General features: G+C 47.7%; 1 protein-coding gene and 1 long non-coding RNA gene across 2 annotated transcripts; one reads left to right on the forward strand and one right to left on the reverse strand.

Annotated features, from left to right (window-relative positions):
• Positions 1-2,791: 2,791 nt before the first annotated feature.
• LOC309802152 (homeobox protein SIX1) lies at positions 2,792-7,076 on the reverse strand. Its single transcript, XM_082617443.1, has 2 exons — positions 6,217-7,076; positions 2,792-4,115 (listed from the first exon to the last, which is right to left on the reverse strand). Exons 1-2 carry the CDS (start codon positions 6,774-6,776, stop codon positions 3,821-3,823), a joined length of 855 nt encoding a protein of 284 aa, XP_082473569.1. The 5' UTR covers positions 6,777-7,076; the 3' UTR covers positions 2,792-3,820.
• Positions 7,077-14,717: 7,641 nt separating this feature from the next.
• Positions 14,718-21,229, forward strand: LOC309803122. Its single transcript, XR_014293904.1, has 3 exons — positions 14,718-14,819; positions 15,405-15,510; positions 20,827-21,229. It is a non-coding gene; the product is annotated as an uncharacterized lncRNA (long non-coding RNA).
• The last annotated feature ends 1,531 nt before the right edge of the window (positions 21,230-22,760 follow it).

Consider the following 22,760-nt stretch of genomic DNA (forward strand, 5'->3'; position numbering starts at 1 on the left):
TGAGCTTGGGAGGTGGCTCCGGGGTGCCCAAGGCCACGGCAGCTGCGTTGTCCCCCGAAGCTCAGGCCTTTGCCTCCTCCACGGTCTGGACCTTAGAGGCTAGCCTCAGGGACTCCGCAGGCCCGGCCACCAGGCCCCGCGCCTGAAGCTGCGCAGTGATGCGGCTCCCGGGACGCGCGCGATTCTCCGTGAAAAGGTGAAGGGGCCCCACCCGGGTCCGGGGGCGGAGAGCAGCGGCGCCCCGATTTCCCGCGCCTTGGGAGGGCAGAGTGGCAGGAGCAGCCTCGGGAGTCTGCGGGTGGCAGGAGAAGCTCCTCCAGTTTTCTGCAGCCGGAGACGCGCGGAACGGAAGCCTCTGGCTCCCTAACCTGGAGTTCTGCTTGCAGACTTGACCAAAGACCTCCAGGCGGGGGAGGCGGTAGGAGTGAAGCCCCCTTCAGCCCGCAGCCGCCGCTCCAGGCGCAGCGGCTGCGGCGGAGCAGAGGAACAGCCGTTCCGTGCGGGGTCAGTGCCAGGTGCCCGACTCGCCCTCAGGGTGCGGGGGAGAGCGGCGTGACAAGGGTCACTGCTCAGCAAACTCAGAGTTCGCCCACAAGCACCAATGCCACTGCCTCTTCCTGGAAGCTTCCGCTTCATCTCGGGGTCAAGCCCAACCTGTCCTGCCTGGAGAATAGTTCAAGACCGGCGGTGCCCGGCCTCAGCGGCCTCTTTCTCCCTGCCCGCAGCTCGTGGTGCTTTGGGAACTATTGAGTCCCTACCTGCTAAGCCAAATTCAGGAACCGTCGGCCAAGCCCCTTGGCCTCCCGAGCATTTAAGGAAGCTTCGTTCTCAGCCAAGAGGTCAAGGCAGGCAGGCAGTGGGGACCCGAACAATCCTGTGTTCAGATCTAAAACGTAAAAAATTTAAAAATCGCCCTAGTATGTTATTGTTTTCATTTTACTTGATAAAATTCTGTAAGGTTTCATCCTAAAAACTATTTATAAGCCGTCGTTCATTACTTTGGGCTCTCCTTATGAAATCTGTAAAGGAGAAATCGAAAAGTGGCTTTTGATTCAGTTAAACTGTGAAGCCGAGAAGGTAAATTGGAGGTCCCTTAACAGCAGGTCCTTGAAGATTTCCTCGAGGGGAAAAAAAATATGGTTAGTTCCCCCTAATGATTGCTCTAAAATGATTGCCAAGAAAACTCAAAGCAATATTCAGCTTTCTTGCTTCCTCCTGCTTGTCCCTGGTTTAGCCAGACTGAGAGGAGGATGGTGAGGGAGGCACATTGTGCAATTTCTTATTAAACACATCTGGAATTTGCGCACTCTGGATCGAATGCCAGGGATTTTACAAAGAGTTTATGACTGTGACAGAAAATTGTCCTTTTAACGAGTTTACAAGCAGTAATCACAGGGGCTTTTACAGGACCGGCCCACTCTGCTCCCTGCCAGATTTGCAGACATTTCCAAGATTCACCAACCAAGGGAGCAGGAAGTGGGGCCGGGGTGCCCAGGGAGACAGAACTTCCACGAGTCTAAAATTATACTAAACAGAGCTGGAAGAGTGGGGGGTAGTCATCTGGGTAGGAAGAGAGGGCATGTAAGAAATTAAAGTAATTGGCCCTTCCTATTTTTCAGGGAGATTTCCGCGGTGTCCTTTGAAGCCTGTCAGGGTCATTGAAAGCTATCTTTGTGCAGGGTGTTTGTTTTGGGGAGTGAATGTGAAGAATGCGAGGAGATCCCCTGTGAGAGCCCCTCCTGCAGAGGGTGGCATTTCTCCGTGGCCCAAGACGTGGAGAATAAACACCCTAGTGACTTAAATAAACACCAACTTAATGATCCAAAACACTAACAAGGGAGATTGGGACCCTGAGCTCCCAATCCAAAGGATGGTCTCTGAGCGGCTGTGTGAACATCTGTCCATCACTGAGGGAAAAAATGACTTTATAAGTAAAAGTGACTACAGTTAAGTACAGTGACCCTTTCTCCCTGGAACTCAGTCACAGCCATTTAGCATTAAAAAAAAAAAACTCATAATAAGAAGGCCTTAATCTCCCCACCTCCCACCCCCACTTCTAGATCAGGACAGGAAAGATAGGAAAGAGTAAGAAAGAAATGAATATATTAATGGTGACACAGATGGAGAAAAATCAAAATTATGAAACTGTCATGTCAGAAAATAGACTTCCTCTGGGGAGTAATATTTTACAAAGCACAAGCAAGCCAATCCTGTTATCCTGAGTAGAATTTTAATAAATAATGCCATTTGTTTCACTAATTTTAAAAGCTAAATACAAAGATACATCATTTTTGCCCCAGGCAAAAATAATTTGGAGCCTACATGATTACTGGGATTTTTCTGGACACTATCAGGCAGCACCGCAAAGAACTCCTGTCCTGTTGGTCTGCTTTCTATTTGTACAGAGTAATTCACAATGTTGCTATCCTTGTACAAGTTCCCTTTTTTTTCCCCCAAGCAGATAAATTATTTTACTTTCACAGTCTTGTCATAAATTTGTTAATAATACAAAAGAGCTAACATACGAATGATGTGGAGAAGAGCTAGTGGTAAACAAAACTGCATCTCTAAATAATAAAAAAATAAATAAATACCCCAAAGCTAAATTCACTCTTTTTCTGTCATATAATTAACTCAGTCACCACTCCTGGTTCAGGGGATGGCCTTCAAAGTACCCTGCAATTCATAACCACCATTAAGTAAGAAAGCAAGAAAACTATTCGTTTAAAAAAAATGGGGAGGGCCCAATGACAGCAATACACAACTCACCTTTCAGAAACAGAATCAGTACTCCTGGTGTTCTACTAAGTTTTAATTTAGACTGGTTTAGGTACAATAGAAAAGAAACCTGAAAACACATGCTGTTTTAGTAACAAATACCAGGTTGCTAGATTTGTTACCTATTTTTGCAAGCTAGAAACTAGGAACAGGAGAAACCCTTAACAGGAGTAGGCTACAGATAAGAAAGCTTCAAGGGCTTGAGAAGTAATGGCATTCAGGAAAGTGTTTTTTCACACTGGTACATTTTTAAAGTTTGCCATAAAAAAAACCCAAGAAAACAAACAACAACCAAAATCCCCCACTAAATTTGACAGAAGTATTTGTATTACTAATGGTCACTTCTATTTCTAACTGCCTCACATAGAGAGCATTAAGACATTTAGGCACTTGTTTTTTCCCCTAATACTGTTCTTTCATTTTAATCTACATAAACTTGTTTAACACTAAATATGAAAATGTAAACTTAATTTTCCCCATCAAAAAAAAGTTATAAGATCGTATTTTTCCTATTCACCTTAAGAATGCAACCAGTTCCTCCCAGGCTGGAGGATCTTTTCACTATTTTGATCTCCTCTCTCTCTCTCTGTCTCTCTCTCTCGTTTTCATTTCCTTTTCCTCTTCTCAAAACATTTTTCCATAAATAAATTAAAATGAAATAATTAAAATCCAGTTGATTTGTAATTCCCATTCATTGAAAAAAAAAAAGAAAAAGAAAAAAGAAAGGCTACTGAAGCAGGAACACAGGTTGCCCAGAACCAAGACTGGGTGACTGGATATTTTTGTTTGTTTGGGTTTTTTTTTTTTTTTCTTTTCCCTGATCTCCACACTGGGAGGGGAAATAATGCAAAAGTGGAAAGAGTTGGAGAGAAGAGGGCACTAAGCTTGAGATCGCTGTTGGGTTTGAATTTTTAAAAAGATATTTGTGAAAGTCCACCATTCCTTTATGCGCAAAGAACCCCAGAAACAAGCTGCAAAAATGTTCCTGATTTCTATTTACAAATGTCCCTAGTCGCTGCTTCGAGGCCCCAATCCCTCCCCCTTAGGACCCCAAGTCCACCAGACTGGAGGTGAGGGGGCCCAGCAGAGAGTCCTGGAGCTGATGCTGGTGGGCTTGCAGGCCGTGGGTGGGCTGAGAGGCGGTTAAACCTGGGAGAGAATAGTTTGAGCTCCTGGCGTGGCTCATATTGCCCTGCAGCAGAAGGACCGAGTTCTGGTCTGGACTTTGGGGAGGTGAGAATTCTTCTTCTGAGCTGGACATGAGCGGCTTGCCCCCTTCCAGAGGAGAGAGTTGATTCTGCTTGTTGGAGGAGGAGTTATTGTTTTCAGTGTTCTCCCTAAGAAATAGAGGACAACACCATATGGTTAAAAAAAAAAAAGTAAGTTAAAAAAAGTGTGAGATGGAGGGAGGGGAGCTGGAAGGAGGAAAGGGCCATTGTGCAATCAGTCATTGACCCAAATGGAGAAGCTCTGCCCTCTCACCCATCCCCAAGGGTCCTAGGGGAAATGAAGAGGCAGCAGAGACTTGAGAAATGGGGAGCTACGGACAGAGCTCCTGGGAAGCCAGCTCCTTTCCTCTTCCAGATTTTAGAAAGCCAGATCAGCAGGGCTTATTTGAAACACAAAAATTATTTTTAAATTTTTGTTCAAGCAGTTATTTTTAAATACCTATCAACATGTACCACATTTAGAAGTAACGAAATTTGAAGATCTTCCAACAAATGATTGTTGGTGATGAAGAAAATGATCGGGGGACGAACAGCACCCAATGAACAGATGTTTGGTGGTGAATCAAGTCAATTGTCCTGTTCCCATCTGAGGAAACGATTAACCGTCGAGTTTCCCTGCCCCTGCCCGGAGGTTGTGGTCTCAGAGACACAGGACAGGTCATGGGAAGTGGTGTCCAGAGCGGCCCAGTGACCTGAGTAAACACAGGGAGCGCAGCCAGTCTCTCCGATTTCATCAGGGAGTGGGCCCTCGGGCCTGGCTTAAAGGACGGCCTTTTTGAAACTAACGTCTACCTGGAACTGTACTGTCCCTGTCTCCGTGTTACTCGCTCAGCCCGCAGCCCCTCACGGCCCTCTCTCAGACTCCCTGCGGGCATCCACACCAGCGCACCCATTCCTCACAGGGGAACTTCGCGACCCCGCACAGCCGGAGCCTGTGCGACGAACCGGGGTCTCAGTGTGGGCGCTCGGTGCTGGTGAACTGCAGGGTCTTGTAGCTCTCGGCGCTTCTGCCTTCAGAGGGCTCGGCCGTCCTCCTCACCGCGGGGCCCGCCTGTCTCCCCAACTCCCTCCCCATCTCTCGCAGTCTCTCTCTCCCAGAGAGTTCATTTCAGCTGAATTTATCCAGACTCTGCTTTTCCACCCAGAGGGGAACAAGGCGGCGACATCTTCGGCCCCCAGGCTCCGAAGCGAACAAAAGAAACCCAGCCGACTCGGGAGCTTAGGTTTCCCCCAAACTGCCCGGCTCCCCGAAGCGCTCTCCCCACCGCCGCCGCCGCCGCCGCCGCCGCCTCCGCCTCCCACACGCTCTTCCGAATCTCGGTCGGAAACTCTACAGCAAACGAGTGGAGCCGGGCCAGGTGGCCGGGTGTGTTGGCGTGAGGAGGGCGGGGGCAGAGACAGGTTAAAAAAATATTGCCTTCTGAGCTCTGGGGCGAGAGAAGTCCGCGACTGGAGACCCCTTCCTTACCCGGGGAGGGGGGCGGGGGGCGGCGCGGACAGCAGGACTGACCAGCCTCGGCTCCCGGCCAGGCGCGAGGGAGCCGACGAGAAGCAATCTTTTCTGGGCTCGGGGCGCCAGGGAGTAAATGCAGCGCCAACTCTCCCAAAGCTCTCTTTTCTGTGGATTTCTTTTGAAAGACTCCTCCCTTTGTACAGCTAGTGCGGAATGAAGCGACCTCTCACCCAGAAGACTACCAGGACAGAGCGATGGAAGGACGGGGCGGGAGTGGAGGCTGAGAAGAAGTTTCAGGCCAGCTCCACCCTCACCGGGAGCAGGAGGAGAGAGGTTCTAGACCCTCAGCCCCCACCGAACCCCTCTCCTCGCGATACTAATCAACACTGCTCTTCTAAGCTGATCTAGAAACTGACTCTCCACCCGCCACTCCTCGCCCCAGCCAGCCAAGGAGGCATGAAAAACAAACCTAGCGCCAACATTTCCCGACACTCACATCCAAGGAAACCCACGCGCGGACGCTCAAATCAGATGAGCCCCCGCCGCCCCACCCCTAGCAAGCGATCTCAGAGTTCACGAACTTTCGCCGCAGTGCCGCGGAAGCCTGGGCGCCGCCCGGCGGAGGGCTCCGGCCGGCTGGGTGGACACGGTGGCTGGTGCCTGCGGGGGCGGTAAGGGGCGGCGGGGACGGTAAGGGGCGGCGGGGACAGGAAGGCTTCCCGGGGTCGCCCGATCAGTGGGAATCACTCCGCGTACCTTTCCTTGGCCTCGGCGGCCCGGTCTCTTTGCCTCCGGTTCTTAAACCAGTTGCTGACTTGGGTGGTGGTGAGGCCGGTGGCCTCGGCCAGCTCCCGCTTCTCACGCGGCGAGGGGTAGGGGTTATGCGCGTACCACTCCCGCAGCACGCCCCGCGACTTCTCCTTGAAGCAGTAGCTGGTCTCTTCGCCGTCCCAGATGGTGCGCGGCAACGGGAATTTTCGGCGCACCCGATATTTGCCCACCGCACCCAGGGGCCGGCCGCGCAACTTCTCGGCCTCCACGTAGTGCGCCTTCAGCCACAGTTGTTGCAGCTTGGGGTGGTTGTGAGGCGAGAACTGGTGGCTCTCCAGGATCTTGTAGAGCTCGCGGAAGTTGCCGCGGTGGAAGGCGACCACGGCCTTGGCCTTGAGCACGCTTTCGTTCTTGTGCAGGTGGTCGCAGGCGGGCAGCGACCACAGGAACCTGCCCAGGCGCTCCAGGTTCCCGCCTTGCTGCAAAACCTCGCATACGCACGCCACTTGCTCCTGCGTGAAGCCGAACGATGGCAGCATCGACATGGCTGGGGCCTGCCGGGGCGCACTGCCCTGGCGCACGCGGCAGGGAGCAAAGCCGAAAAAGCAGGAGGCAGCCGCAGAGAGGGGGGCGCGGCTGCTCCTAACCCCCTCCCTAGGCTTTGCGAAGGCTAAAAAGCGAGTCGAGACTTGGGGACGGGCGGCCGAGTTAGTGGAGGAGGAGTAGGACGCGCGCTGGACAAGGAGCGTCCGGCTCACTCTGCAGCTTTTCGGGCCTCGCTGGCTCCGGCCTCCCGCCGGGTGGATGCTGCTTGTTGCCGGGGAACTTGGTTTCTGTTCTCCCCGCAGCTGCCTTAAAGCGCGCAGCGTCCCCGGCGCGCTGATTGGCTGCGGGCGGCGCCTATCCGGGGCTGGCCAGCCCGCGCGCCGCCAGGCCGGGCCGTGAGGCCGCGCCGCCCCGCGCGGGGAGGGCGAGGCTGTGCAGCGAGGGATAGGGAGTGGTGGGAGGAGGGGACCGCGAGCGGTGGGAAGCGAGGGGGGGGGGAGGGAGCGGTGCTTCCCCGGGACGGGGGTGGTGGGAGTGGGTGAGCGCGTCAGGACCTTGAAAAGTGAGCCCCCTCTGCAGTGTCACCTAAGGGCAGCCGCGCACATCTCTGCACAAATCAATGACTCCAGACCTTCTGATTCGCCTCCTCTCCCTCCATACCCTGTCTCTGTCCCTTGCAGACTTGCCCTTTCCCGGTGAGCTCATATTTAATTACCTTAATGTTGGAATGAATAAGTAATGGATTGATGAATAGCTTATGGAACGCGATAAATAATACAAGAGCAGACCAGTGCTCCGGGCTGCAATCGCTGGAAGAATGGCTTCTCTCCCGGCTGGCTTCAGCTCCAGGAGCCAAACCTAATTTCCTCCTCTCTTCCCTCCTGCCCCCACCGCCCTCCAAAAGGCACAGATACTCCCGGCTGTATAGCGCTTCCCTCATTCTCAAAAGGCCGCGACTATTTAGGACCACGCAAAGAGTTGTGTAGAACATAGTTGCTGAGCAGAGAGAGATGCCGAGGGTTCATTTGTGATTTGGTATCTTAATGTTCTATGGTTTAAGTGGACAGGCTTCTGGACTCGGTTTCCCCATTAGCTCGGTTGCATTTTCCAAGGCCACCTATGCTACCGAGGAATGCTGAGAAGATTTACTTGCTATTAGCAAAAACGCTTTGGGAACCTCGCGCGAAAGGCGCTGGATGGGGTGTAAATTAAATAAAACTGTGTCCGGCTCCAATAGCCCTCTGGTTGTAACATAATCCTTGCCCTGTTCTGAGAGGGACACTGCCCTCAAAGCGAGAACGACAGCGGCTCCAAGAAGATTAAATAAAGAGGTGTGTGTGTGTGTGTGTGTGTGTGTGTGTGTGTGTAGATTGCAATGCTGGCCTATTTTACTGCCAGGGAATGAGAGATGTCTTGCAGTTTCAGTCCTATCATCTGTTATTTTGTGTATGTGTGGAGAATGTTTATTAAAACTACACAAACAAATGAAGCTGTAATTATCTTAAGCCTCATTTGCACACCTTGTTCCAAAGCAATTATTAAAAAGATTTTGAAAACAATTAGCGTCTCTAAACAAAGATAATCTATTGTCAGAGCTGAGACTGGCAGGAGATAAGAACAATGCGTGGAGATAAGGGGAGCCAAACGGTGGAAGGAGAGTGACTTTATGACTATACTTATCTCTGATTAGATAAGTTCAAAACAGAATTTTAAGTACACTTCAAAAATGCTTTTGATTTAAATGTCTCCTCTTAGTGAATGCAAGGAGCAAACTCTAGGTTCTTTAAACTTGCTTGTCTTCTTTAAATATGTTTTGATACCATCAGCAAGAGCCCAGCATCGCAGAACCATTTACATATTGAGACATAGTGGGAGTGGAAGAAGAAGCACTGTGTCTGTTTCCCCTTGTATTATTTATATGGTTTTAAAATAATGCACCCAGTCCAATGCACAATGCAATGTACATCTTAAACTCATGAAGGGTTTCCACTCCCTAGCCGTCTCTCAGGAGGCTCCGAGTAGACATGAAGCTGCTTTTCCACTGAACTCCCAAACAATGCTTTTTGCATCTTTGAAACCCTGCAGTATCCCATGAAATTTGACCTTGGAAATAGATGCTGATGTTTCAATATGTTTGGGATTATTTTTAAATGCATTTAATGGGTGCATATTATTTCAAAAGAGCCCCTACCACACTGTGTGCCCAATGACTTACTTTCTAAACTGGAAATCTGGCAAAGCTGAGCCCAAGCCCATGTGTCTGGTAATTTTCCCTGGCGGTCTTATTTTAGTGCTCATGATGTTTCAGATGAAGTCTTGAGGAGCTGCAGTGTCCTGCCAGAAGGAACGTCTCTGCTTGGAACAGTCCTTATTGACATGGCAGCTGTGTGAGGACTGGAACGGAGGCTTAAACTCGGCTCTAAAAAATCAGTTAATGCCCTAAAGTCTGGAGCCGAGTGCGCAGAATTACAATGTGTGTGTGTGTTAAAGGGATGGGGGGGGGCGGGAGTCTGTAAGTACAACCAAGTCTCTTAAAAGACAAACGGTAAATTGAGTATGGGGTGTACTTTATCATTAACAATTTTGTATAAGGAAATGAGGCACAGCTTGGACAAATAAGGGCAGGTATTGATTTACAGGGAGCAGAGAGATGACAATTAGACACCAATATGACCACCTTTTTTCCGGCTTCCTCCAGACCTCCCTGCCCACTTCTTTTCATCTCTCTTCAAAAGGAATCAAGACGCACTAGACGTTGGCGACAACTGGGAAGACGACCGTGTGGATGCCGCGATTGCGGGCACCGGGGTTGATGTGATGTGGTGCCCGTCCTTGGAGGCCGTGCCCGGGCCCGCCAGCCTTTCTCCTAGCGTTCAATCCAGTAGATCGCGTGACTAGAAAGGAAAAGTGCCTTTCGCTTTGTACCAACGAGCCTACCTGCTATTTCAATCCCTCGGTTAGGGGAACCAATCGTTATAAATGTTAATTATTGGCTCAGATATATAAGGTTTCCCAAAATGGAACCTTTCACTGAAAACCACTAAAAGAGGTAAAATGACATGAATTTACAAACCACATAAACCAAATGATCCATTTTAAATCGCACACAGAAAGGTTTGAGTTGTTCTAGTAACTTAAAACCTTTTGCTGTCAATGCAAATCACAAGAAAACAGAGATGCGGCGGAGATTTAAAGGCAACGAGCAACTCTAGCTGCTGCCCTCGCCGCTTCGCGGCTCCCGAGGTTAACGCGGCTGGAAAGGAGCTCCCAACACCAGGTTTCTGCTCTCCTGTGCCTCCCTCCGTGCAGGTAACGGCCGGGTGCGCACAACTGGTTTATGGAAAGGTCAATGCAGAGGCACCAGTTGGTGCTGGGGTTTCTCGGTCGGGTTGACATAAGGCCTTGGTTCAAAAACCTCTGGCTGGGACCCACTTGTTTCCCTTCTGGCTTAGAGCGAGATGCTTTGAGGCTCCCAGCCGGCTTTCTCGGAAATCCTTTGCCATTAAGAACGACAGCGGGGATTCTACTCTACCTAAAGATATTTGGAAGGGAAAGGCTTCGGGAGGTGTCTCTTCAATAAATTAGCGTCGTCGCTCTGGGGCAGTGAGAAGACTCCCCAAATCCTGGCTGAAGTGACAACGTCCATCTTTTTCCTCTACTTGGTCGGAAACTCCAGGTGCCCTCGACCCTCGGGATCCCGGGCTCCGATGGCGGCGCGGCACCCGAGCAGCCGCCCACCTGCCTCCTGGGGGACGCTGCTCCCCACGAGCTCTGAATAGGCCGAGGGCTCAGGCAGGGCGATGTGCGGACCCAAAGGAGAGAAACCCAAAACCAGTCCATTAGTAAATGAGTTTTGTGTTGTCAAGGTTCTTTCCCATCCACTTGCTGTTCTGAAAAATAGATCACGTTTCGTTATCTTTAGTGGGAATCTGCAACGTGACACCGGATCCGCGCGGCCCCCGCCTCTCTCTCCCTCCCTTCCTTCCAGCCTCGCTTGGCCGGGCCAAGGGGAGCCGGCCGGCCTCCTTGGCTTATTTCTAAACAATGAAGATTTGTCTGTTCCCCTAATATATTTATGTATGGAGGTAGGGAGGGAGTTTTCTCCTGGAAGCGGGAAGCATGCGAGCAGAGCCTCCCGCTTCCTTGGTGCGAAAACGCAGCGGCAGCCCAAGACGCCGGGAGGCTGCCGCCCCCTGCCCACACCTGGACAAACAGAGCGGGCTGCGAGCCCAGCCTGCTGCTAAAAACCGTGCCGCCCCGCGCGGCTCCTGAAAATACAGTCTCCACATTGTTCCGGGGTCGGGGAAGGAAGAGAGAGGAGAGAGAAAGGCTGAGACACACCGCCGCGAGGGAACTCAGATTGGACGGCGACAGTGCTGGAGTGTGTGTGTTTGGAGAGGTTATCCTCTCCTTCTGTGTGTGTCCCCAGGTCTGGTCTCTCTCCGTGTCTCTTTCTACCTCATCCTCTCTTTTCAGTCTGAAAGAGGAAGCTCATTCATTCTGTGTGTGTGAACCTCTGATTCCTTCATTCTCTCTTTTATTCTCTCTTATCTCCATCTCACCCTCTGTCCCTCGCTGCCTCATTCTCATTCTTCTCCGCGTTTCTCTCTCTCTCTCTCTCTCTGTCTCTCTCTCTCTCTCTCACACCACACCCTCTCCTCTCTATCTGGATCCCTCTATTCTTTTTTCCTTCTCTCTCGTTCCTCTCCCTTCCTCACGACTCTTGGCGCCTGTGCCTGTTTCTCCAGGACCAGGAGCTGTGAGGTCTCACAGAGCGCGCTGTGCTGATATGGGGCACCCAGGTAGCGCAGGGCGAGTAGACTCTGAAGTCCGGGCAGGGGCGTCTGGCTCAGCTGCTGGGGACCCGCCACACTGAGTGGTGGTGTGGTTAAAAAGGTGAGGGCACCCATGGAGGACTGAGGAAGGTGGGTTGGCCACCTGGGGGGAAAAGGGCAGATTTAAGCTGCGCTCTGCGAAGGCTCAGGCCCAGAGACTTGCCAACCGCCAGATTTGAGTCAGAAGACACCACTCAACATTAGATAGATGCCAAGCACCTTTCTGGAAAGTGAAGGAGAGTGTTGTAAGAATGTGTTCTTAAGAACCTAAGACACTCTTGCCTCCTTTGCTTTATTAATATTACCTCAGGGCAAGAGTTCTTATCTTCCACTGAATTTCCAATCAACTTTTTTGTCAGCTAATGTACATCCTGTATACTGCATCTGTCTAAGCTAAGAAGAATTTCCTTTTGGGAGGTGAAAGCCTGCAGCTCCTCCTGTTCAGAGGAAAGTGCTAGTGATGGTAATGCAGGGTGACACTAAATAAACAGTTAGGGTGGACTGGAAAGATGGAGTTAATTATCCAGTGAGCTGCGTTTCAGCCCAGACCATCAGGGGCTGATTTGTTTTGGCTCATAGTCCGAGGAAGGAGACAAACCACTCTCTTCCCTACATCTCTTAGGGATCCTGATCGTTCCTGTCTCAAACAAAACAAAAATCACTACACAGTTATCACTGTTTCAATTAAAATTTGGTTTATTATTCCTCTGCAGACTCTGCGAAAATGTCCACTCCATTGCCCCATAGCCCTTGAGAGAAGATCCAAAATGATTCAAAAATGCCCTCCCTAAGTCTTTTTGTAGGGACCCATTGGTAAGGAAAGTGAACATCCAGCACTCCTCCCCATCTCTTCACTTAGATTCTTAAAATAAGTTTATAACACGTATTTATAAAAACTAGATGTTGGCCTGATTTTCACATTGATTTCCTCCCCCCCCCAAATAATCAGGCTTCGTGAAATTTTAGATGGAATTAGATTTATTGTTTGCGTGATTCACTGACTATCTGGTTTCCTCAGGTAAGCCGGAACTTATATATAAATCCTAGTAACTTAAAACTTCTCCCTCCTCACTTTGCTCTTCCCTCCTTCCCTTCACCCACCTCCCCTCTCCGCCACATTCTGATATTAATAATCCCCGGCTGCCCCTCTTTCCGGGTCATTACGGTACTGCTGGTCTCTAATCAATCCTAATGCGATGGCAATTGGAGTCCCTGATGACTGCGGCTCGGGTTTCTTGTAATGGCTCTACCACATTTTCCTGGACCTCCTTCTTTAACCTGAGATGCCAGGGGGACGAGTCCCTTCTCGGCTGCTGATTACTTCAAGATGTGGGGGCTGGTTTGAGCAGAAGGGGAAAGAGACACGCGCACAGCGTGGCTACCACTACAGGCTGGGCGGCTGCGGCGAGCAAGGCGTCTGCCCGCCGGGAGCCGGCACCCCAACGCCTTTTGCTACTCTCTCTTTTCTTTTCTCCCCATTTTCCAGGCCCAAACTCATCCTGGTGGACCGAGATGAAGATTCTTAGAGGTTTTCTGTGTTTGTTTGTTTTGTTTGTTTGTTTTTTCCCTTGGTGCGGAGACGCCTCGTGGTCTCTGGGCCTCTCCAGTTCTTCAGGGTTCCCACCTTACAGCGTCCGCCAGGGCTCCCGGGCCAGGCCTGCCCCTCGCTCAGGAGTGAACGCCTCTCCCCAGTCATCAGGGCCGGCTCCTCTTTCCTCATGGCAGTTTTCTCCCAGTGCCATTCTCCCTCTCCAATTTTAGTGTAGTTGTCCCGAAACTGGATTCTTCCTCATCTCTCCTCTGACCCTTGACCTCTCTTAACTTCCTTATCCCAGCAATGCCTGAAGCTCCCAACCTGTTCCTGACCCAAAGCCGAGGCCAGAAGCTTGGCCCTGTCTTGTCGGGATATGACCCCTTCTCTCCAGATCTCTGAAGGAGATCATCGCTCTGAATCCTTAACCTCTAGGGATAAAGGCCCAACAGTTTTTTCTGGTTGGTGCCATTGGGAAAGAGAACCAAGAGTGGGAACTTGCGCCGCACCTCCCTCTCCCTGGCCGAAATCTTCTCGCTCGCCTCCCTACCCCCGTACAGGCCCGGCAGAAAACCGATCACCACCTTCGCGGCATTTATATTCTTCCATTTCTCAGCCTAAAGCCATTTAGCGTAACCTGAGCCCAGGATAATTGCCACGTTTCTGCCGAGATACTTTTAAAAACAAGATAATGCTTCTGAATTGCGGAAGAAAGTGCTGCGGACAAATTGGGCGCTGAGCTGCCGAGACGGTTCGCTTTGTTAGGGGCAGCCGGTGGTTTGTGACTCAATTAGTGCATTTCTGGGAGCTGCCTGCGCTCTGCAGCCGGGTGAGCTTGAGGCGAACTCCCCCTGTGGCTCCCGGGCGCCGGGAACGGTTAGGAGGGGAAGGGGAGCATTTCAGGCCTCTATCTATGTCGGTGCAAATCCACGCCATGGAACATGTTTCTGCATTCCCATACGAGAACATTGTTTGGGTTCTAAAGAATCCAGGTTTTCGCGGACAGAAGCTTGACTGCCTCTGCTCCCGAATGGGCCACGCGGCATTTGTCTGAAGTAGCAGTCCTCTGGGCTGTGGAGAATTAAATACGGGGTGGAGGGTGCCCACTCACGCATGCCCCTCCGCGCGTCTCGCCCACCCGTCTGGACTTGGATTTTGCAACCATTTCCAACATCGTTGCTGTACTTGGAGCAGCCCTGATGGAAGCCGGCAGGGTGAGGCTTCCAGGCAGCCGGCGGGCCGCGAGGGGCGCTTTTAGGGCTTGGAGCAAGGCTGTAGGAGTTTTCCTTACCTCTACTCAAGTTCACCCGCCACCCCCACCCGTCACCCTGCTTGCAGGCCCGCGTCAACCTCTCGCTGGCGCATTCTGGGGTCCCCGGTAAGCTGCTCTGCCAGGTGTGCGCCGGCGCGGGGGAGAGCTCGCCGCGCAGCGTACTCGGGGCCCCGCCCGCCGGCCCGCTGTGCCCAGCCTGCGAGAGCCGGGCGAACCCACGCCCCGCCGCCCGCGCCAAGAACCCCTCCCCGGGGCCGCGCTCGAGCTCTCGGGTGCCGCGTCTGCGCCGGGAACGGCTCCGCCCAGTTCTACAGCCAGAGGTTGGGCGCTCGGGCCGAGCCGGCCCAGTGGCCCAGACTTGAGAAGGCTTCGGAGCCCGCCATTCTCTCGGGTTGTTCCCCTGGTTGGTTCTGGGGGCCGAGAGGCGTAGGGGCGTAAGGAAGGAAGGGACAGGGCCGAGGAGGGCGGGGGCGAGAAGGAGGCGAGGGGAGGTCAGCGAAGCTGGGAGGGGGTGCAGGCCGGCGGCGGGCACGGTGGGAGGAGAGAGAGGGCGCTGTCTTCCTGGCAAAGGATGCCTGGCCGGCAGGAACCGAAACAAAAAAAAAAAAAGAAAGAAAGGAAAAGAAAATCTGCCCGGCCGAGCCCCGGGTGTGAGGGACGCGCGGCGGGGAGGGGCAAGGGTGGCATAGCGGATTCTCAGCCCACAGCCTGGCAACAGCTTCTCCAGCTGCGGCCTTAGTAGCGCCGCGTTGCCCCAAGCGGAACTCGCAGGAAGGGAGTCTTCTTTGGCCCTACAGGGCCCCCCACAGTTGCCTTCCTTTAGAGCCATCCCTCCCTCGCTTTCTCCTTTGGAAAACTGGAGGCGTCGGGATAAGGTCTGCGACGCTTCTCTGGCGATTGAGGTGCCCCAATGTGCCCAAGGCGAGCAAGGGATAGAGGAGAATCCGGATCTCCTTTGCCCGAGCGGAGCCCACTTTTCGTTTTCCAGAGTCCTGCGGAAGGAAACCGCAACGGCAACCAATCCTTCCCATCGAAGCGCCGCAGCAAGTGGCCTCACCTGGTTTGGCTGCGCCTTGTCCAGGAACAAGGAAGAGGTAGAAGACCCTCTTATTTACTGTCATCGATTGGCCCGGGTGCTCACTCGGAGACCAAAGGGTCCCGAGGACAATTACTGTCAACCGTTCCCCACCCAAACCCACAAATCTAAAAACTGAATTTATATTAATTCAGGAGAAACTCCTCTATCATTTGCAAAGAATAATGTGTTCTTGTCTCTCCATGCTCATTATAAACAAGTCAAAGCAAAACAAAAGGATCTCATGTTTTGAAAAGTCCCTCTGTATTAATGAACGTAATTAAAGGCCCTCCAGGTTTGCTCATAGATACTAGAACCGATCATCCGCCGGAGAGTCCCAAGTTCCAGTCCCCATGTGAATTTCCTGGGGAGTCGTGACTCTTTCATACCCCTTCCAGTAGAATCCAGGTGTCCCTGTAGTTCTGCCTTTAGCAAGAGAGCTATTTCCTAGGAGTAACTGGGTGGGCTGCAATCCGCCTGCCTCTCTTCACATTGAGAAACGCTTCTCTTGTGGGAACGTCTGTTTCTATTCATCCGATTTTCTAATTTCTTTGATCAGCCTAAATATTTTCTTGGCAAACGGAAATTGACCATGCCATGAATATAACAACCTGCTTGGAAAGAAGCTATTTTGTTTCGAAGCAGCAAGGGGGAAAAAGGCGGGGGTGGGGGGCTGGGTGGGGGGAGCAGAGAGCTGGCTGGTAGGAATGCCTGTAACAGATTCCTGTAAGTACATCTTTTTCAGTCTCTGAAACAGCTTTGTGAAAGCTGCCTTTCCCCCCAGTATAGTTTCTTCCCTTTCTCTCCTCCCCTCAGATAAACACACACCTGGTCTCCTAAAAGTCTTTGATACTCTTTATAAAAAAAATAGAACTTCAATTGACGCCTCTGGAGAATTTCCCTTTAAAACATAGATGAAAGGCAAGGTTAATACAATGTTCTCTTAATCCCTTTGCCTTGTGAGTCAAAATAAATATTTTCTTCTGCATGTGATTGTACATCCTGCCATTTGGCTGTGGCTATAAGGAAATCGACCGGTAATAAAAGTGTTTTGAGGCTGTGTATTAAATGCAGTTCTCCTCAAATCAGGGGGTGGGGGGAGGGAGGAGCCTTACTTCACAGGCAAGAGTTGGTGGGTTTCTGAAAAAGCTGCAAGAAAAGGACCTTTCACCTCTCATTAGTGATGCCATCAGTGCTCGGGCAGAGTGGGGCTGAGGTCATGTTACATATGGCACACAGTCTGCTCAGCACTTGAAACGTCAGCTTTGAAATTTTAGAGAGGGGAAAGGTCATCTTTAATAAGCTAAAGTCTGGGCCTCCCATTGCCCTCTTTGCAAACTGGGTGGGTGTCCATATGCTTCAAACCTGCATAAGTTTTTTGTTTTTAATTTGCAGTTTTAAGCTGAGTTTTTTTCACATCTTCATTTAAGCTGTAATGTTTTCAGCTGTTAATACACCAAAAGGCCTTTCATTTTTATAGCAACTTTGTCATCTTTCCTTTTCTTTTCATGCAATCATAAAACCGTCTGTTCTGAGTGATAGCTTTTTAGAACTCAACTTCCCAGGAGAAATGAAGTGTATCTGTCCATCTGCATACATGGATCCAGACATGTGGGCTCTAGGGTTACCCTTCTGAGTGGGTAATTTAGACTTCACTTTTGTACACTACATAATTTACTGAACCTTCAAAACATTAAAACTTCCATATTATGTAAAAGCTCTAGTTTCTGAAAACTTCCTGGTACTACAAAAATTTTTCATGCCATTTACTGAAATTTCACATTTTATTTTTACCATGTGGGGGAAGCTCTCAAATCAGAATATGTTGATTCTTCTATAAGGTTTAAAGTTAAGGCTGACAAGTGCTATAGTGGTAGATACAGCACTGAAAAAAAATGCTAATATCTCACTTCCTTGTTCAAAAAATATTAGGAACATTTGTGAATGTTTAATCCTCAAATTTGTTCAAGAAGTGATGTCAATCAAACCCAAGCCACTGAACTATCCCCAGATCTCTTTGTCACTGTCAATATGGATATAAATATTTTTCTTTCATGTCACTCGCAAGGAACTTCTCAATAGTAATTTGTCATTTATTCAGTTCTGGAAACTTTTTTACCTTCTGGACCTACTATCCAAGAAGAGCAGCCTCAGCACACCATTTCATGTATTCTTCACTTTTTAAAAAAATTTTATTTTATTTATTTATTTTTGGCTGCATTGGGTCTTCATTGCTGTGTGCAGGCTTTCTCTAGTTGTGGTGAGCAGGGGCTACTGTTTGTTGTGGTGTGCGTGCTCCTCATTGCAGTGTCTTCTCTTTGCAGAGCACAGGCTCTAGGTGCATAGGCTTCAGTAGTTGTGGCACACGGGCTCAGTAGTTGTGGCTCGCAGGCTGAAGAGTGCAGGCTCAGGAGTTGCGGCGCACGGGCCCAGTTGCTCCACGGCATGGGGGATCTTCCCAGACCAGGGATCAAACCCGGGTCCCCTGCATTGACAGGCGGATTCTTAACCACTGCGCCACCAGGGAAGTCCCTCACTTTTCTTCATGTCTGCCAACCCATTTTATCTATTTATACTTCCCAGATTTTGGTGGTGGTTTTTTTTTTTTTTCAGCTTTTTTCTTCTACATAAAAGTGACATATTTTGTACTTATAAGATGAGCTTTGTTAAATAAGACAACTAAGTGTGATCAGCTTCAACCAGTAGACTCAATGATCTTTTAAAATTCCTTCTCCTACTTTGCAAACTGAAAACGCTGAAACAATCTTCAAATACCCTCTTGAGCCAACTAGGCGTTCCTCATTACTAAGGAATTTAATGATTGTGATATGCAGATATGTGTTGCTTTTGCTTTGTCTCTAGTTAGATTTTCAAAAATCCTTAATTTTGGATGAGCAAAATTTAAAAGAGCAGTTTGCATGATAACAGCTGAAACTATAGGTGGGTAGAATAATTTCACAACCAAGAGTGACATCAAGTAAATAATTTATTTCTAATCACTTTCCTACATTAGTGTTTACTGCTAATAAGCTAGTAGACCTTGTGATACTTTAGCTAACCCAAAGCATTTGAGGCTTTGAGGACCCAAATTGTTTAAGTTCAATTGATCTAGTCATTAGTAAGTCAAGATAAAGATGCACACTGTAGTCTCAGGGAGTGCATATGTGTTTGGGAGAGAGGTATTGTTGCTTTTTTTGTTTTTGACTAAATTTTAAAGCTCCCAAAAATACTCCAGGAAAATTTAAGGGCAGATTGTGTTACTCCAGTAAGCCTAAAAAACAAGAAGTGAAATATTTCAAGAGGCAGATTCATCATTGACAGGTCAATAACTCATTAAAGGCCCATAAAAGGAATACTAATAATTTACACTTTTTATAGGATCCTTCACTCAGAAACCTTTAACATTTTACAAGCCTGATCTCATTCATCTTCTCAGAACTTTCTCAACTTCTCAGTATAATTCTTATTGCAAAGAGAGATTATTCCTATTACAAAAATATGGCAGAGAGGTTGTACAATTTGTACACGGAATTATAATTCAGAGGCAGTTTGGGGATAAGAACTTTGACTCCCAATAAAATAAATAAGCAATAAGGATATATTGTACAGCACAGAGAAATATAGTCATTATTTTGTAATAACTTTAAATGGAGTATAATTTATAAAAATATTGAATCACTATATTTTACACCTGAAACTAATATAATATTGTAAATCAACTACACTTGAATTTTAAAAAGAGCTTTGAATCCCAGGTCCTTTCCCATTTATCTAAAAAGCAATTTTCCATAAAGAGATCAGATTCAAATGATTCTGATTTAGTGAGTCCTTGTAAAATTTTATCCTCCTTAAGTTAGACTCTATAATTCAGGTTCAAGATTTGTGAGAAATTTCATAAATGTCTTTAAATCACTAAGAAAAAGAAAATGTAACATGAAGTGGCACAGTCCACACAGGTCTGGTAGTTCTTCCATCCTGTCTAGAAATAAGCCATAGTCTTGGTGCAAATGTCATGTGGGAGGAGACATACAGATTACAGAACTGTGAGGTAATTACTACAGCTTAACTGTTCCACAGAGAAGCTATTAAGTGTTCATAAACAGGGTTACAATAGAATACATATTCTATGACAAGATTTGGCCTGTATTTTCAATGCTTACAATTCTTTCTTTGGCTTAGTTAGGAGAAGAAATACTAGAAATTCCAGAAAATTAAGGATTTGGCTTGTCTTAAAGGCAGTGTTATCACGAAGTTTAGTGGGCATGCAAATGACCTGAGGCACTTGTAAAAATACCGTGGCCCAACCCCCAGAATTTTTGATTCCCTAGGTTTAAAGTGGAATCCTGGAATCTGCATTTTAACATGCACCTCAAGTAATTTTAATGCAACTGGTTAGTGGGCTATTCTTTGAGAGTAAACAATCACTATGCCTGGTGTAGGAACATAAAAAAGGGATGTCCTATCAGCAGGAAGAAAATTTAAACTCCAAATTTTGACGTAACCAGAAATTTATTTTGTATGATTTTTAAAAAAATATTTATTTATTTGGCTGCGCCGGGTCTTAGTTGCAGCATGTGGAATCTTTAGTTGCGGTATGCAGGACCTTTTAGTTGTGGCATGTGGGATCTAGTTCCCTGACCAGGGATCGAACCCAGGCCCCCTGCATTGGGAGCACGGAGTCTTAACCACTGGACCACCAGGGAAGTCTCTACTTTTATGATTTGAAAGAGAATTTTTAGATTAGGTGTTTTACTTGTGGGGGTGGGATCTTCGGGTTTCTGAAGGATTAAAATGTTTCTAATTAATAACTAGATAAGAAATAGGAAATAGTTTGTCCTCTTCCAGTGATTGCTTCTGCTGAATGCATTAGCAGGGAAGTGACACCAGATAAGGAGAATGAGACAAGAAAGAAAAATCTCTGAAGACAATCCAAGCACCAGCCACAAAATTAAACAAATCTCATTAGCCAAAGAACAGTATTGCCTCCTGAGTACCACCTTAGAAGCCAAAAGGTTTTTTAAACATTTCTCAATGTGCATGACCCCTTTAGAATAGTGTAACCCAATTGAGCCCCTCTCCCCGAAGATTTGCAAGAAATGGAGATGTTCTGGAGCATTGCCACAATATGATAAAAAGAATGGAAAATAAAATCTAAGAGGAAGTTAAAAGTGTTGTCTACACTGCAAATAATGGTCATTTGTTGCTTTAAAAGGTATACAAAGGGTTTTTACAATAAAGAACACAATCACATAAATCACAGCTTCTTGTTTATGAGAGGGAGATTAAATACCCAAGATGGTTAATAATCACAGTTTATTATTTTCTCCCTTTAAAGATATGGAAACATAGTCACCAGACTCTTTGCTGTTGGGAAAGGCCAAGAAGTCACTGGATAAACCTGCCACACTAAGCAGAATCCCTCCAGAAACATTCTTGATGGACAACCCTCACCTCTGCTTAAACACTTGAGTATTGGAGAGCTCACTACATCACATCTGTTTTGCATGTTTCAAGACTCAACAAAACAAGAAAGATATGCATGGTGGTAACAAAGTCACATGGAATCCATGATCCATATGAGAGAAACATGGAGAGGATCTTCTAATTACTTGTTGGTAAAGTAGAAAGTTAGGGTAAACTATACTAGCTAAACTGCTTTCTCAAGTTTCCATTTTAGGCATTTCTACTGTTTGCCCACTGCCTAGTAGGCTGCTGGAGTTCACTATAGGAAAAGTAAATATTGTCATTTCAAATAAAGAACTGTTTATTATATAACAGAACAGAGGCTGCCTTCTATTTTTGAGACTCTGCTAAGTTAATTGGGGACAGTAGCCAAAGCAGCTGCCCAGGAGATGGTGTTTTCCAACAGCTACAGTCCTTAAAGCTAAGCTGGGTTCATGTTTGTCTACAAAGTGGCAATCACATTGTTCTTTTCATTGAATGTTCTTTGGCTTCTATTGGGGTTGAGTAAATGGGGGCACCATTTGTACTACTTTACCAGCCCATTTGACTCCTGCAGTGAGGGCAAACCATAAGGCAAGACAGATCAAAGCCAGACCTGATGGCCTGCTACCATTAATGAGATTCAGCCCAGACTCTTCTCAATGAAAGGGCAACTGTTGACTTAATCCCTATTTCCATTAAATCAGGGGTTCCAAAATTTTGGTAGGTTTGGGACTGGACTCAGTATTTTTAATAACTTCTCCACATCCATTTTGATGGAGATTTTTCTGCTGCCCACATTTTGAAACACTGGTTTAAATATATGCTAGAGAAAAGAAATCTGGACTGAGTAGTGATTTAAGAAAAACAAAGTTTTGGTTAATAAAAGAATGTTTTTCAGGAATAATACTTTGCACTTCTACAATGCTTTCTACTTTTCAAAGGGCTTCTTATGTTTGCCCCTTACTTGTAAGATGGATGAGAAGCAGCAATATTAACTCCATTTTATAAATAAACTGAGATAAAGAATGTAGAAGTGACTGGATGTGTGGTAGAATGGAGGCTAGGAGCCTGGGCTTTCCCATCTTTGTTTACCCAGTTCATAGTCTCATTTCTATTAGGTCAAAACATATAGTTGTACCTCAAGCTTTTTCATAGCTATAAGATATTTCAAGGATTTTTAAAAACTTATTTAACTATTCCCTTATTGATGGACATATCTTTTTCCCAACTTTTTTCTAAGTAATGATTCTGTGAATCTTTACACATATATCCCTGAGTACTTGTGTGAATATTTCATTAGGGTATACTGCAAAAGTGAAATTGCTGAGTCAAAGGGTATATATATTAAATTTTTCATGTATATTGCCAAATTGTCCTTCAAAATGTGTACCATTTTACACTCCCCTTGACAGTATACAATAGGCTAACTTTCCCCAAGTGTCTATCTATACTCTTCAGTCTTTGCCAATCTGATTGCAAAAGTGTGGCTAATTAAAATTTTTTCATTTTATTTTTTTTTACTGTTACTTTATTTTATTTTTAATAAATTTATTTATTTTTAATTTATTTATTTTTGGCTGTGTTGGGCCTTAATTGCTGCATGTGGGCTTCCTGTAGTTGCAGTGAGCGGGGGTTACTCTTTGTTGCGGTGCGCAGGCTTCTCATTGCGGTGGCTTCTCTTGCTGCGGAGCACTGGCTGTAGGCACATGGGCTTCAGTAGTTGTGGCTCGCGGGCTCTAGAGCACAGGCTCAGTAGTTGTGGTGCATGGGCTTAGTTGCTCTGCAGCATGTGGGATCTTCCTGGACCAGGGCTCGAACCTGTGT

This window comes from Mesoplodon mirus (assembly GCF_964341445.2).
Source record: "Mesoplodon mirus genome assembly, chromosome: 4".
Taxonomy (NCBI): domain Eukaryota; kingdom Metazoa; phylum Chordata; class Mammalia; order Artiodactyla; family Ziphiidae; genus Mesoplodon; species Mesoplodon mirus.

What these genes read in the sequence shown, in the direction of transcription:
- LOC309802152 (XM_082617443.1), bottom strand. Translation starts at nt 6,776, where the DNA reads ATGTCGATGCTGCCATCGTTCGGCTTCACGCAGGAGCAAGTGGCGTGC. An exon ending in GCCGCCGAGGCCAAGGAAAG is followed by an intron (nt 4,116 to 6,216) that starts GTACGCGGAGTG and finishes TCTATTTCTTAG; the next exon opens with GGAGAACACTGAAAACAATA.